Raw genomic sequence first — 17,970 nt, forward strand, 5'->3', positions numbered from 1 at the left:
TGTGGATGTAGGTCAATTGATCGAACCACATTAAATCTTTGTGTCTTTTGGTAGATTTCTCATTTGTCTTCTTACTCGTGGTCTTTCGAGGTTTGTTTTGTTAACTTCCGTATGACATCTAATTAATTCCAGTCTTAACAAAAAGTTCCCAAATACTTTTGTAAAAAAATATTTAAGAATTTAAATTGTTTATCAAAAATAATGGTCAAATAATAACAAATTGTATGGTCAAATCCATTATGGTACTGATATTCCCACTATCTTATAAGTACTGTCTGCACTGATATTCCAAAATCTTTATTTTATTCGTAAGTAGTTCATTTTACTTTATTTATCTAATTTAAACTTTAATATAGAGTTTAAAAAAACAAATGATCTTAAGCATACCAATTAATATTTTTTAATAAATAAATCAATTATAGATTTTATATAATTAAGTAATATAGGCCTTTTGATGAAAATAAATAAATATCATCATTTGTAAAACGACAAAATTATGTATATGCATAATTATTTTTCTCCCTTTATATATTGCTGCTTTTAACTACTCAAGTCCCACGTTATCTTTATTTTTCTGCAAATCCCACAAATTCATTCACGTTAACTTTTATTTACACTATATAATAATAAAAAAATAATCATAATTGAGATGGAGTACTTTCTTTTCGTTAAGACCTCACATGTTTTATCCCAAATCAATTATTTTGTCACACAATGATTTTCTTTGATTCATTCACATATTGTGAATAACGAGTAGGGTACATTATTTATTTATTTTGTTGACAAGGTACTCCCTTATTTTTAATTTATTTATTTGATTTGATATAAAATATTTAAGTTAATAATGTGAGAAATATATGGGAAAAATATTATTGAATTGTGTATCTAAATAGTTACATTGAAACCCTATTTATAGACACTACATTGGAATCCTTTTCCAACTAGGATTCCTGTTCTTATTCCTATTCCTGTTCCTATTCTAAGTAGGAAATACTTATTTATATTCTAACACTCCCCTCAAGCTAGTGCATACAAATCATATGTACCTAGCTTGTTACAGATGTAATTAATACGAGGACATGTGAGGGACTTGGTGAAGATATCTGCAAGCTGGTCATTTGACTTCACAAATTTCGTAACAATATCTCCCGAGAGTATCTTTTCTCTGACAAAGTGACAGTCAATCTCAATGTGCTTAGTCCTTTCATGAAACACTGGATTTGTTGTGATATGAATAGCCGCTTGATTATCACACACAAGTTCCATCTGATCAATTTTGCCAAATTTTAGTTCTCCCAGCAACTGTTTGATCCAAACTAGCTCACAAGTTGTTTTCGCCATTGCTCGATATTCTGATTCTGCACTAGATTGAGCAACCACATTCTATTTCTTACTCTTCCATGACACCAAATTACCTCCTACTAAAACACAATATCCGGATGTCGAACGTCTGTCAGAGGGTGATCCTGCCCAATCAGCGCCTGTATATCCAATGATATGCTCATGGCCTTGATCCTCAAAGAGTAGTCCTTTACCGGGAGCTGACTTTATATATCGCAGAATACGAACAACTGCTTCCCAATGACTATCACAAGGGGAAGTCATAAACTGACTTACAACACTCATAGGAAAAGAGATGTCAGGTCTAGTCACTGTGAGATAATTCAACTTTCCAACAAGCCGTCTATACCTTTCAGGATTACTAAGTGGCTCCCCCTGTCCTGGAAGGAATTTAACATTCGGATCCATAGGAGTGTCAATAGGTCTACAACCCATCATTCCTGTCTCCTCAAGAATGTCTAAGGCATACTTGCGTTGAGAAATAACAATACCTGATCTAGACTGAGCAACCTCAATACCTAGAAAATACTTCAATCTGCCAAGGTCTTTAGTTTGGAAGTGCTTAAAGAGATGTTGCTTCAAATCGGTGATACCATCTTGATCATTACCGGTGATAACAATATCATCAACGTAAACAACCAAATAGATACATCGACTTGGTGCAGAATGCCGATAAAACACAGAGTGATCAGCTCCACTACGAGTCATGCCAAACTCCTGAATTACTGTGCTGAACTTCCCAAACCAAGCTCGAGGAGACTGTTTTAGACCATAGAGTGACCTGCGCAATCGACATACAAGGCTACTAGACTCCCCCTGAGCAACAAAACCAGGTGGTTGCTCCATATAGACTTCTTCCTCAAGATCACCATGCAGAAAAGCATTCTTAATGTCCAACTGATGAAGAGGCCAATGACGAACGGCAGCCATAGATAGAAAAAGACGAACAGATGCAATTTTAGCCACAGGAGCGAAAGTGTCACTATAATCTAGCCCAAATATCTGAGTATACCCTTTGGCAACAAGGCGAGCCTTAAGTCGATCAACTTGACCGTCTGGACCAATTTTAACTGCATAAACCCAACGACAACCAACAGTAGATTTACCTGCAGGAAGGGAGACAAGCTCCCAAGTACCACTTTTATGTAAAGCAGACATCTCATCAATCATAGCCTGTCTCCATCCAGAATGAGAAAGTGCTTCACCTGTAGTCTTAAGAATGGAAATAGAGGACAAAGACGACACAAATGCATAATGGGGTGATGATAGACGATGATAACTTAAGAAGGTATAATGTGGGTTAGTATTTCGAGTGGATCGTATACCTTTTTGAAGTGCAAGAGGTTGGCTAGGAGGAGGGAAGTCCGCAGTAGGAGCAGGGTCTGGCGTATGACATGAATCATCTGGGACTAGGGTTGGACGTGGACGGCGATGATAAGTTAGTAGTGGTGGCACTACAACTGGAGATGTAGAAGTAATCGTAGATTCCTCAAAGGTTGGCATAGGTAAAACCTGAGGTATGGGTAAGACCATAGATACATCAGGATGATCAGAAGATGTATAGTAAGGTTGAGACTCAAAAAATGTAACATCAGCGGACATAAGGTATCGATAAAGATCATGTGAATAACAATGATACCCTTTTTGAACTCGAGAGTAACCAAGAAAGACACATTTAAGGGCACGAGGAGCTAATTTATCTTTCCCTGGGGCTAAATTATGAACAAAGCATGTGCTTCCAAAGACACGAGGGGGGATAGGATAGAGATGTGACTGAGGAAACAGTATGGAATGTGGAACCTGATTCTGAATAGAAGAAGACGACATTCTATTAATTAAATAACAAGATGAAAGGACTGCATCACCCTAAAAACGCAGCGGAACATGGGATTCAATGCGGAGAGTGCGAGCAGTCTCAATGAGATGCCTATTCTCTCTTTCTGCTACACCATTTTGCTGAGGAGTGTAAGGACAAGATGTTTGGTGAATAATTCCTTGGTGAGACATAAACTCCTGAAACTGGGATGATAAGTATTCTAAGGCATTATCACTACGAAAAGTACGAATAGAAACACCAAACTGATTTTGTATTTCAGCAAAGAAACTTTTGAATATAGAAAATAACTCAGAACGATCTTTCATTAAGAAAACCCATGTGCATCTCGAATAATCATCAATGAAACTAACAAAATAACGAAATCCTAAGGTGGAACTGACTCTACTAGGACCCCAAATATCAGAATGAACTAATGAAAAAATAGACTCTGAACGACCCTCAGTACTACGTGAAAATGTAGCACGAGTGTGTTTCCCAAGTTGACACGACTCACAATCTAATGTGGATAAACTAGACAAACTAGGCACCATCTTTTGCAGTTTGGATAGACTTGGATGTCCCAAACGTTTGTGAATTAGATCTGGGGAATCTGTAACGGAGCATGCTGTTAAGGAATTTGAAGAGGTAAGATAGTAAAGGCCTTGTGATTCATGTCCTGTTCCAATCATCGGTCCAGTACTGCGGTCCTGCATGAGAAAAAAATCATCAAAAAAGGTTATGCTACAATGTAGGGCTTTCGTCAAACGACTAACCGATGCTAGATTAAAAGGAGAACCAGGGACATAAAGAACATAGTCTAGGGTGACAAAAGATACGAGTTTGGCTTTTCCAACCCCTTTTGGTTTTGTTTGGATCCCATTGGCTAAAGTAATAGCTGGAAGAGATTGTGAATAAACAATATCAGACAATAGTGATTTATTACCAGAGATATGATCAGAAGCCCCTAAGTCTATGACCCGTGATCCAAGAGTGCTTCCCTGTGACACACAAGTAAATGAATTACCCGCAACAGAAACATCGGGTTGTGCAATCGAAACTCTTTATATTTATTTGCACGATACTGAAGGAACTCTTTATATTCCTTTAGAACACTAGGATCATAACTGGGTGGTGGACCATGCAAAATATAACATATGTCACGAGTATGTCTAGGTTTATGGCAATGACTGCACTTGGATCGAGGTTTTCCAAAACGTTATTTACTTGCGTGATTTCGAAGGAGCTCATTATATTCCTTTAGAACAATAGGATCATAACTGGGTGGTGGACCATGCAAAATATAACATACATCACGAGTGTGTCCAGGTTTATGACAATGACTACACTTGGATCGAGATTTTCCAAAACGTTCTCTCTTTCGTCGATTCTCCATAGACTGGTATGTATGCTGGAAACTGACAGAAACTGCTATAGTGGTCTGAAAATATTGGAAGCTGCCGGAATCTATCGTAATCTGCCCACAGTGGCCTGAAAATTCTGATTTTACCAGGAACTTGCCAGAAACTGCCCTACAGTGGTCTGCTTTCGCCGGAAACTGCCTGTAAATCACCGGAACCCTAATTTCGGTGATCGAATCTGGAGAAAACTGATTGGGTTCTGGTCAGAAATACTGGATGACCCTAATAGAAGAAAACTGCTCGAAAACAGATGACCGGAGCAGCACTCACGCGCCAACGCGTGACCAGATCTTGTCGGAAAACTTCCACCTTCGAACGGCGCGTGGAGGCGCGTGAGGGGCTGTTTTCCGGTGGATCTAATTGGGGTTCGGTCGCCTGAGCTTCCTGAGCCTCGTGATGGTGTTGTCTTTCGCACAACACCTTCAGAACGAAATATGACACAAATCAGTCCCAATCGTCGTCGCCGGAATTTGACACGGTGACTTGAAGTTTCTCACCAATGCTCTGATACCATGTGAGAAATATATGGGAAAAATATTATTGAATTGTGTATCTAAATAGTTACATTGAAACCCTATTTATAGACACTACATTGGAATCCTTTTCCAACTATGATTCCTATTCTTATTCCTATTCCTATTCCTATTCCTGTTCCTATTCTAAGTAGGAAATACTTATTTATATTCTAACAAATAAAATATAAATTTCATATATATAATTGTTGAGTTGAGGTGCTAAAGTTAGCTCTTTAAATTATAAAGTTGTAATCTGAAATCGCTCGTTGAAGTAAATGGAGATTGGTTGTTGAAATCCTACACACTGAGGTCGTTTGGTTGGGAACAAGTTATCCCAGTATTAGTTATCCTGGGGTTAGCTATCCTGGGATAACTTGTCCTATTATGTATATGGGATAACTTATCCCATCACTATGGTATAAATGATGGGATATGGTATCCCAAACATGGCAACCAAACAAGAGAGAGATACCCCTAGTTCTAAAAATATATCCCTCAACTTAGTCATTTAGAGTTGATATACCCCTCCTTCTGAAAGTGGCTCATATATACCCCTATTGTTAAACAAATGACTCACATATATCCTTTTCGTCTCTGTGAAAGAACCCTCTTATTTCATCGGTGCAACTGCTATTTGATGAGAAAACTCCCGGAAGCGAAAAAAATTATTTTGAATTAATTTTTAGTATTTTTTTATTAAAAAAATAATCCATGTAGGGATATATTTTATCCTTCTCACATGTTTTTTTTATACTTTTTTAATTCAACGATTAATTTGAATTTATTATTTTGATACTCAAATTTATTCTTTTCACTTATTTTCTTATAAACTTTATTATAAATATCCTAAAAAAAAATTACAGATATAAAAACTAAATTACAATAGCAAAAAGAGTGGTTTTAATTTTTTTTCTCTTTTTTTTCATTCACTCTTCTTTCATTTTATTTCTCTTATTTTACACTTAAGAATGAAAGAAAAATTGAAATACGAATAAGAAACTCAAATAATAATAATCAAAGAAGTCAAAAAATAATTTATGTTGAAAAAGATTAAATACATGATTTTTAAAAATATTTAAAAAAAAATAATTATTTTTATCACTTTTGTAACTGTAGGGGTATATGTGAGTCACTTTTGTAACGGTGAGGGGCATATGTGTGCCAATTTTGTAACAGTAGGGGCATATACGAGCCACATTTGTAACGAGTGGCATATCAGCTCTAAATGACACAATTAAAGGATATATCAGGACCTTTTTCCTTGAATAAATAAGAATCTCGTTTACATTTTGTGAGGTCTTATTTCGGGAAATCCTTTGTATAGGCTCTTTGTGATTTTGTATTGTAACTTTGTAAGTTAAATGAGTTGCATTATTATTTGTAACCAATTACTAGTTAGTAGTTACCGACAACCATACACCTATCTATGATTTGATAAGAAATTTAAGAAATTATAAGACTTTTAATTCTTCTAGTATTAAACATGTCACATGACATTTTTGAAAAATTAAAACAAAAAACAATTTTATGATTTTATTTAATTTAGTAAATATAAGTAAATACACATTATTTATTAGATGACAAAGATATATGCATTATTTTTATAAGGGAAAAGTTTCAAATATGCCATCAAACTTTGAAAAAAGGCTCATCTATGACATCGGTTAAAAGTTTGGTTCATCTATGCTATTTTCGTTTGAGAAAAAACTCATCCATGACATTATTTGTTAACCAAAATGACATAAATGAGACAATTTTTTAACGAAATACATAAATGAGTCAATGTCATATTTTAATAATTTTCCTTTTAAAAAATGAATCAATTAATAACATGACCGTATTATAATTTACCACATCTAAAAATGGTTTTGCAAAAATAAATTATGACATATTTAATTATTTTCCTTTTTTATAATAAAAAATATATTTACTCTGAATAGCAAAGTTTGACGGCTATATAAGCCAAACATATTGATCTCTTTTGTTAACCAAAGAGAAATATGGCTTCGATTATTGAGCAATGCCAAGTTGCACCACCTTCATGCGCCATAGATAAGCTAACACTCCCTTTAACTTGCTTTGATACTTTGTGGATATTACATAACCATCATATACCAAGGATTTTATTCTATAAACTCCACAATATTGACAAAAATAGTTTCATCCAAAATATTATTCCTACTCTCAAACATTCACTCTCACTCACTCTCAAACACTATCTACCACTAGCTGGTAACCTTGTTTGTCCATGGAATTCTACCGGTTATCCTGAACTACGTTACGTAAAAGGAGATTCTGTATCTGTTACTTTTTCTGAAAGTACTGACATGGATTTCAATTATCTTGTTAGTAATGATCATACACATAACGCTAAGGATTTTCATCCCTTTGTTCCTAAAATGGCGGAACCTAAAGATACATCCAGGGTCCAATTTGCACCGGTTTTAGCTATTCAAGTGACACTTTTTCCGAATCATGGCATTTCTATTTCTTTCTTAAGCCATCATGTTGTTGGTGACGAATCTACCATAGTAGGGTTCATTAAGTCATGGGCTTTGCTCAACAAAAACGACGAAAATGATGAGTTCATTATTATTCCGTTTTATGATCGGTCTATTGTCAAAGACCCTTATGGACTAGGAGATTGTATATGGGAAGAAACGAAGAAACATAAGACAAAGATGAGTGACATAATTCCTCCTCCTCCTGATAATAATAATAATAATATAGTTCGAGGTACATTTACTATAAGACGAGATCACATTGACAAACTCAAGAATTTAATATTATCAAAACGACCTAGCCTGACTCATGTAACATCATACACTGTAACAGGTGGTTATGTATGGAGTTGTTTGGTAAAATCAGAGGACGCGACTGAAATAATAGATGAGAATGTAATGGAATACTTTGGATGTGCGGTAAATTACAGAGCGCGATTTGATCCACCACTTCCTTCATCTTATTTTGGGAATTGTATCATTTGGTACATTGCAAGTACAAAGCATGTTGATTTAGTAGGAAATAATGAAGGATTTATAATTGCAACGGAATCGATTGCAGAAATTATTTATAAAAGGAACAATGATGAGGAGTACGTGTTGAATGGTGATTGGTTGAAAGAAGTTGGTGCGGTGTCAAATAAGGGTCGATATCTTGCGATTGCTGGATCGCCAAAATATGACTTATATGAAGCTGATTTTGGTTGGGGAAACCCAAAGAAATGGCACTTTGTTTTTTTCGGGAATGGTTTATTGATGTCTCTTAGTAAGTCGTCCAAGGACTCTGATGGAGATTTGGAAATTGGTTTGTATTTGCCCAAAACTCAAATGAATGCTTTTGCTGCTATATTTACTGATGGACTCAACGTCCTGTAGCCCGTTTTCATTTCATGAATGTCCTGATGGGCTAAAGTAGAGTTCTGCTGCTTTTCTAGAGATATATGATGATCAAAATCATTTCTATTACTTCTTGTTTGACTTTGTATTTGTGTTTTTCTTTGAATAAATTTCAAATTATAAGTTGAGCATGGCTCTTATAATTAACATGATACACCATAATATGTGGTTATGTATGGACTTGTTTGATAAAATTATGACTTCGATTATTGAGTAATGTCTCCTAAAATTAGCATTTCTTTTGTTTTTCTCTCGCGCGCATATTATTTCTCCAATTCTCCTTTTATGTAGTTTATTTTCCTGATTGTTTTGATAGTTCATAAGATTCATTTATAATAAATCAAATAGAGATGAATATAAGAATGCTTACACATATTTAAATTTAAATAACTTTGTATGTAAAAATAGTTCAATTAAGATGCGTATTTTTAACCTCATAAAAAATCAACTGTATTATTTTTATGATAAACATAAATAGTTATTTAAAATTTTAGCACTATTTTCATGTAACCAAACACTAAAGAGACTCTTTTTCCGAATTATGGCATATCTATTTATAATAAATCAAATATAGATAAATATATTATTACTAACTCAAATTTAAGTTTAAATAACTATGTATTTAAAAATAGTTCAATTAAGATGCGTGCTCTTAACCTTATAAAAAATCAATTGTATTACTTTTAGGATAAACATAAATAGTTATTTAAACTTTTGGTACTATTTTCATGTAACCAAAAAATAAAGAGACTCTTTTTCCGAATTATGGCATATCTATTTGTTACAGTATTTTCATGTAACAAATACACACATTCGTCCTATGTGGCGTTCTACATGACAATTTCGTTCTATAGCGTTCAACGTGTATTATGCCACATAAAATGTGTGTGTCTACTTATTCAATTTCATACAAATTTAAGTGATTGCTTGTGTGCACCCAAAATTATAGGACGTAGATATCACCTAAAACCAAATTAAAGAATATATTTACGTATTATGCTTTTTTATAAAATATAAAATTTGAAGTAATTTTAAATTTTTTAAAATTTCCAAATAATATTTTTTTTCTGGTATGTGAGAATTTGAATTATTCGCCAAAAGTAATTGTCAAATAAGGACAAATTGTGTGGTCGAATATCACAAGTTCCACATGAATGCTTTTGCTGCTATATTCACTCACGGGCTTAACTTTCTATACCAAGTCTGAGAGTGTTCGAGGATTTGGCAAGGACCCCTACCAACAAATATAGACATAAAGACTATCCTCTAGTTGTGTCATAGATGAAATACTTCAAATAAATATATTATTTATTTTCTTTTTAACGCATTCTTTTTCTAATAATGTTTCTTTTAAATTAGCAAATGTTTATCTTACTTCAATTTAGAAAAAAAATAAAAAATGAAAATATTTCTTATTTTATTATAATTATTTTTTATCGATATATAAATATAAATTAATGATAGATATACTATGATCTTATATATATGACATACATTATCTGTCGAAAGGGTACATACAATTATTCTATTTTAATTGATAAAATGAGATTAAGAAGAAAAAAATATCTCCAACATTTTTATTGGTTAAAGTGATTTAAAAGAAAGAAAACAAGAACAATGTTCTTTAATAATATTTAATTAGGAAGAAGATGTGTTCAAAAAGGAAAAATAATATATTTATTCGAAAAAGGACAATTTTGACCCATTTAGTAACTATAGGGGCATTTCTGGACCAAAGTACTGATTGCAAGGATATTTTTGAATCAAAATATTGACGACAAACGTATTTTTTGGCCAAACTACAAACGGATGACATTTTTGTTCTTTTCATATAATTTAAGGGCATTTTGACCTTTTTCTCTATTTTAGTTATTTTCATTTCTTTTCTTTGTAAAATATTTATTTTAACTTCTTTTTCACTTCAAACTTTTTCTTTCTTTCATTAATTTCTTTTGTTTTCACATTTAATTATTTTTAAAAACTATGTGTAATTTTTTTTAATACAAGATAAAGAAATAAGAATATTTTTTTAAAAGAGTAAATAAAATTAATAGAAAAAACAATGAAGGAAGGTAAAAAGAGAAGTTTAGATACAAGGCAAAAAATGTGTATTAACTTAATTTAACTACAAGATAAAGAAAATAAGAATATTTCTTTTTTAAAAAAATATATACAAAAAAAAATACAAGGCATGTTGACTTAGTTGGAAAGGAAGGCTTTATAATTGCGGTGGAATTAATTGGAGAAGTCATTCAAAAAAAATGAAGGATGAAGAATGGGTCCTTAATGGTAATTGATTAAAAGCGTTGGACAACGTAGACCTAATTCAATTTTTTTCAATTGCTGGACCGCCAAAACATGACTAATATGCTGCTGATTTCGGATGGGAAAGGGCCACAAAGTTAGAATTCATTTCTCTTGACAATGATGATGGTGGAATTTCGATGTCTCTTATGCCTGTTTGGCCATGCGATATGGTATCATGATATGGAATAATGAGATGAAATTGAAGGTTTGTTTGGACATGCGATATGAAATTTTTGTGTTGTATATTTTTTCATGAACATAAAAATCTCGTAAGTTGTAAAACTATTAAAATAGCCCTAATTGTTTATTCAATCCAATCAAATAAACAAAAAAATATAAAATCGCATAATAAATTATTACAAAGTTATTTGTTCTCCACTTAAGTAATTGTTTCATCTAACTTTAATTTTATAAAAAAAAATAAACATAAATTGTAGTGTACTAGTCTTTAATATAATCCTTCCACATAGTCGGACAATTTCCTCACGTTGAACTTGCATTTCTCAATCATGTGACCGAGTAGACGAACCAACATTGTTACTTTGAGCCATTTGTTGGTCAATATCTTCCGCAACTATATCTTCATGTTCATAGACCATAAATATTTCATCACTACTTTGGTATTCTCGCAAATTATTATGTAACACTGCATAAGCTATGACAATTTTCACTTATGTATCAATATCATAATGGTTCATGCCTTGTTTTAGTATTCTAAATCTATTTTTCCAAGCTTCAAAAGTCCATTCAATCACATTGCGCAGAGATGAATGCCTACAATTAAATAGTTCTTTGGCATTTTAAGGCTCTCTTTCACTTCCTTGGTAATCTTGCAAATGATAGCGTAGTCCTTTGTATGGAGCTAAAAATCCTTTTGTGTTTCGGAAACTAGCATCAACAACATAATATTTATCTACCAAAAAACATTTTATAAAGAATTACTAAAAGCATATGTGACGTAAATGAGACAGCTTTGTGTAAATAAATAATATTTATTCTAAGGATGTAATTTAAAGTTACCATGTAGCAGAAATGGAAATTGTGACGTTGGTTCAATAAGTGCATTCTCAAGTACTTTAATATCATGTGCAGTACCTTCCCAACCAGCAACAACAAAGGTAAATCGCATATCAAAATCACAAGCACATAAGACATTTTGTGATGTTCTTCCTTTGCGATTACAATATGCTTGTTGCACCGCTTTAGGAACCTCCCCTTCTATATATGTTCCATCAATCGCACCAACACAATCCTACCAAATAAAAAAATACATCAATATTAGTTTAGTGAACATAAAATAAATTGGAAGCATTATAGAATGCACTTCATAAAAATAATGTTTGTAAGAGTAATAAAAATAGTGCTTCCAAGACAATGCAAAGTCATAAAATAAATATTATCTCTTTAAACAAAGTTGATAGGAAATATGTAACTAAATACAAATAACTTACACATAAAATATAAATGTTCACTTATTAAGGCCATAAAATAAATTTATTAATGTGATTGAAATTTTACCTTAAACCAAGGCCAAAATCAAGTATTATGTCGAATTTTGGAATGTACACCAGTCATATGTTTTGGTTGTATAAATGTTGGTGCCATCTTGCTAATTGCCTCGGCAACTATTTTAGCATGCCGGTTAATTGTTTCAAGTGAATGTTGAAAAGTTTCACAATTGTGAGGTGTGAGTTAAAGTGACTATATGTTGGTGATGAGAATAATAAATTTTATGTCGGTAAGAATAATAAATTTTAAAAAGTAATGATGTGATTATAAATTTTATTACATATGAAACAAATGGTTAGTAGATATAAATGTGGGGTTGTTTTAACAAAATATAAACTCATGGATCAATTATTCTATTAAAATATCTCAAATCATGATATGGAATCACCATATAATTCCATATCATGGTTTTTGGAGAATATGGTATCACCTCTCATGATATGGAATCATGAGATGGAATCAGCGTAAAATCGCATGTCCAAATGTTGATTCCATCTCACGATACCATATCGTGATATGGTATCACCTCTAAGGACTTTGATGGAAATTTAGAGATTGGCTTGTCTTTGTCTAAAACTCGAATGAATGCTTTTGCTGCTATATTCACTCACGGGCTTAGCTTTCTATACCAAGTCTAAGTGTTTGAGGATTTGGCAAGGATTCCTACCTGTGTCTTGGCTTTCTTATTCAATTGCTTGATATTAGTTCTTTGTACATCCGAATAAGCTTTTTTGTTTTGTTTATGCATTTTGCACCTTTAAGAGTATAATGTTTCTTCTAAAAGAAAATGTACTACGTATACTTCTCTTTTGACAACCTTCTTAAGGTTTAATTTAATGATAGGAAAATACATAAAGTCTCCTCAAATTAGTCCTCTTATTTTAAAGAGACACTTAAACTCTACAAAAATCTTATAATACATTCTACTTCATACCACCTAGCTTGAAGGAGGGCATTGAAGAATAAAAAGTTAATTCAACAAAAATGATGAGCGTGGTTGGTAGTATAAATTTATTATTTGAATTTTGAAAATAATACAAAACTATAAAAGAACATAGGGTAGCACGTGTTAAAGATGTAACCAATATAGTACTTATTTATTTACTTTTAATGTTCACTTATTGTGGTGAAACCAAAATGATCAAATTCCATTCCTACTTGCTACGTTTAGGAGTTTTTATATATATATTTTTTAAATATAAAAAGGTTTAATTGTTCAAACTTTAATTAATTTTAAGATTCTAATTATGATTAGAGAAATAACAAAAAAATATACTTTTTATCTAATGCGAAATCCTTTTATAAATGATTAAAAAAGGATGATCATTTCATTTATGGTAATTACATTTGGGTGTGTAAGGTATATATATAGGGAGCAAGAAATTTTGAATCCGTTGAACACAAGACTAGAGATTGACTCAGTGGTTTAGGAGTTCAAAATTTCCAAATTCAAACCCTAGACATTCTTGAATTCCCTTAATGAAAATTCTGAATTTGGCACTGGTCTGCAAGTAGCAACAACCACTTGAAAACTTTCATATTCTTGTCTTGTATACTAGAAAGTGATGCCTGTGCGCGCACATGGTCTAAGCCCAACAATTTGATTAATGTGTTCAAATATGCAATATGTATTATTAAAAAAATGGACCAAAAGATATATCTTATCTTAAATTTTTCGTCATTACAAATTGTATTAGAATCAAGTTAATAATGCATTAGTACCATAAAAAAGATATAGATAGTACATAGTTAGGTTTGTATGACAACAAAATAACCACACCTGAATGTTTCAACAATTGATATACATTGATTTCATAAAAAAATCACTACATGGGAAGGAATCATCAACAATTGTAATTTTGAGAATTAACAAAAAAATAAAAAATCTCTACCATCAAACGAAAATTGTAATTCACACAATTTTTAGTTGAAAATTACACTACTAACAATGCTAAAAATATTAATGATAGATCCTAAAAGGTTTCTCTTGATCTTGCAACGGTTGACAGTAATCTAACTTTCATTTTTTCAAGAAGATTTTTTTTTCACATGGATGTTGGTGCTTCTTTAGCGGAACATTTGTACCTTTCAGAAAAAATAAAATAAAATATGATTTAGGAGGAAAGTTTCGTTTAAACCCATAAAAAGGAAGTGACTTTTATGCAACAGTTAAATACCACTCTAGCTTTTTCAATTTTCTTTCTCCATTTGTATTTGGTCCCTAACATAAGTGTGTTATTGTTAGAAAGTCATCCACCTGGAGAGGAAGGCATAACAAAGAATTAGGGATCATGACAAATTTCAACCGAACAAATTAACGCATTGGATGGCTTAAATTTAGGGTGAAGAAGCACAATTCATATGCTTGCCTTTGTAGCACGCATGAATTAGCTAATTTTGGGAGACTTGGATTGTTAGTTTTTTTTTTTTGCTTTTTTGTCCTAATTTTGAATTGCAATTGTAGCCAATTTCTTTAAAAATAGCTACCATTGATTATTGTTATAGCCTTCAATTAATTGCCTATTTTCCAACTCTACAAAAATTATTGTTATAGCTCTCAATTAATTAAACCTAAGTCATTGATATCAATATTAGACATGTGACAGTTGACACTCATTCAAAAAATAATTTGGGAAATAAAGATGATAAGGTAAAATAAAGGTAAATATGGATAAAATATAAATAGTACAACTCACATAACATAATGTACAATTAAGTACTGCAGCATTAGTCCTTTTTGTTGTTGGCTTATATATAAGGTAATATTGTTATAACCTTCAATTAATTGCCTATTTTCCAACTCTACATAAATTATTGTTATAGTTCTCAATTAATTAAACCTAAGTCATTGATATCAATATTAGACATGTGACAGTTGACACTCGTTCAAAAAATAATTTGAAAAATAAAGATAAATATGGATAAAATATAAATAGTACAACTCACATAACATAAAGTACAATTAAGTACTGCAGCGTTAGTCCTTTTTGTTGTTGGCTTATATATAAGGTAATATTGATATATATAAGCCACACCTACTTTGTGCATCAGCCACACATTCAAAGATTAGATATATTAATAACCCAAACCTAACTACTTTGTGTATTACTTTACCAAACGAAAATGACTTCAATACTGATTGAGCAATGCCAAGTTGCGCCACCGCCCCACGGCAGCGCAACTGAGCTAACGCTCCCCCTAACTTATTGTGATCATATGTGGTTCGGTTTTGGCTATATACGTCAGATTTTATTCTACAAGTTGTCAATTTCCAAATTCGATTTCGTTCAAACCATTATTCCTACTCTTAAACAGTCACTCTCCCTCTCTCTCAAACACTACACACCCTTAGTTGGCAACATTGTTTGTTCCCTAAATTCGAGTGGTTATCCTGAGTTATGTTATGTGACAGGAGATTCTCATGTATCTGTTATGTGACTCACCTCAACATCACTTTAAGAGGTCAAATGTACCAACTGTACTACCACTTTGTATTCCTTTATTTTGATGGAGGATTTACAAAACTTTTCAAATTGGGTTGCACCAACAACAATGTGACATATAACTTTTCATACCACTTTAATGGATAAAAATTACCTTCACATTTGAAGGAGCATCTTAAGAAACAATGTGTCCAATAACCTTTCATACCAATTTAATGGACAAAATTACCTTCACATTTGAAGGACCATCTTAAGAATTCATAATGTTCTCCCTTTTAATTACCACAATGATGACGATTAACATTTTACCACACCCATATTCATACATTCAACCACTTGTTATTTTTCAGACATATTATGTATTGCTACCACATTCACATAAGAGAATGGAGCAAATTAATTGGGCAAATTTCATGACTTTCGGTCAAAAGTATACAACTTTATGTTAGTCATCATCATATCACCACTATAGTGCATTAGGACTTAAACTCAATGTCTTACCCGTATAAAGACGCCTTTGGTCATAAATCAATGGGATTTGAACCCAACTTTTTATTATCATGGTGCACTGAGACTTTAACACGATATCTTACCCACTTGGTGCGGTGAAACTTGAATTCACCGTCTTACCCTCAATCAATGTCTTGATAAACCAAATACGTTACCAAAAAAATAATTATCGAAAACCATAAATATAATCTGAATTTGACTTAAAGCATAAGAAAAATGAACAAAATCAATTAATTAGAGCAACATGTTGGAATCATATAAAAGTTTCAAGTTAAAATAAATTAAAACCTTTTAACATTCTATCTCAATATTGTTATGAAGATTAACATAATTTACTAATCATTTTAAAATATCCACAAAACAAACTTTATTAGTACAAATAATATATTGATAACTCAACAAGTAAATGTTTATATAAAGAAAAATCAAGAGGTACAAAGGTAACCAAATCCAATCAGTATGTATATACCACATAACTCAATAATTTATCTTTTAATAAAACAAGATCATAAAGAACAATTTCTTTACAAATTATTAACTTACAAAATTAACTTTTCTTGTTAAATATATAAGTGATGAAATTAAAAGTTTGCTCAAAGTAAAAGCGATTTGCTGGACTCATATGACTTTGAGATGGTAAGAAGAGTAATAATGCATAATCAAAAGTAAAATATAAAATAGATTATATAGTAATTTATCTTGTTCCCGAGAGAAAAATAAACACAAATACTTTTACCTTCTTTATATTTACTTTGCTTCAATCCTTCAATAGTAAAACAATCATGCTGATAACGTATTCATTAGTTCTTTGTACAACCAAATAAGTTTTTTTGTTTTGTTTATGCATTTTGTACCTTCAAGACTAGTATAATGTTTCTTCTAAAAGAAAATGTACTACTCTATATTATACTTTTCTTTTGACAACCTTCTTAAGGTTTAATTATAGGAAAATACATAAAGTCTTCTCAAATTAGTCTTCTTATTTTAAAGAGACACTTAAACTCTGTAAAAATCTTATAATCCATTTTTTTGGAATGAAGAATATCTTCATACCATCTAGCTTGAAGGAGGGCGTTAAAGAATAAAAAGTTAATCTAACACAGAAATAATGAGTGTGGTTGGTAATATAAATTTATTTTTTGAAAATATAATACAAAACTAGGAAAGAACATAGGGTAGCACGTGCTAAAGATGTAACCAAGATAGTACTTATTTATTTACTTTTAATGTTCACCTACTCTGGTGAAACCAAAATGATCAAATTTCATTTCTACGAGTTTTTATATTTTTTAAATATAAAAAGGTTTAATTTTTCAAACTTTAATTAATTTTAAGATTCTAATTCTATAAGAGAAATAACAAAAAAGATAATTTTATCTAATTTGAAATCCTTTTATACACGGTAACTACATTGTGAAGGTAAGGTATTAATGTTTTTTTTATATATAAAGAGAGAGATTGTCACGCCCTAAGCCTACACCCTGGACGTGGCCGGCACTCGGAGACCATTGCTGGCCCCAAGCGGACCCTTGGTCTGGCTTACTTCACTCAGCGGAAGACTTAACTCAACAGAATAACCTCAATGCAATAGTTTAAATGATAACATCTTAGCTCAAAAAGGCAACTTATGTCTCAAAACAAAGTATCTGCAAATACATAGATGAGAGACTCAATACTAAATGTCTGACTGTCTATGAAGCCTCTATAATACTG

The 17,970-nt window shown here is 31.9% G+C and overlaps 1 protein-coding gene across 1 annotated transcript; it reads left to right on the plus strand.

Moving 5' to 3' along the window:
- Nucleotides 1-7,090: 7,090 nt before the first annotated feature.
- Nucleotides 7,091-8,467, plus strand: LOC125865741 (phenolic glucoside malonyltransferase 1-like). Its single transcript, XM_049545976.1, has one exon. It carries the CDS (start codon nucleotides 7,091-7,093, stop codon nucleotides 8,465-8,467), a length of 1,377 nt encoding a protein of 458 aa, XP_049401933.1.
- The last annotated feature ends 9,503 nt before the right edge of the window (nucleotides 8,468-17,970 follow it).

The sequence above is a fragment of the Solanum stenotomum genome, chromosome 5 (assembly GCF_019186545.1).
Source record: "Solanum stenotomum isolate F172 chromosome 5, ASM1918654v1, whole genome shotgun sequence".
In the NCBI taxonomy this organism is placed as follows: Eukaryota; Viridiplantae; Streptophyta; class Magnoliopsida; order Solanales; family Solanaceae; genus Solanum; species Solanum stenotomum.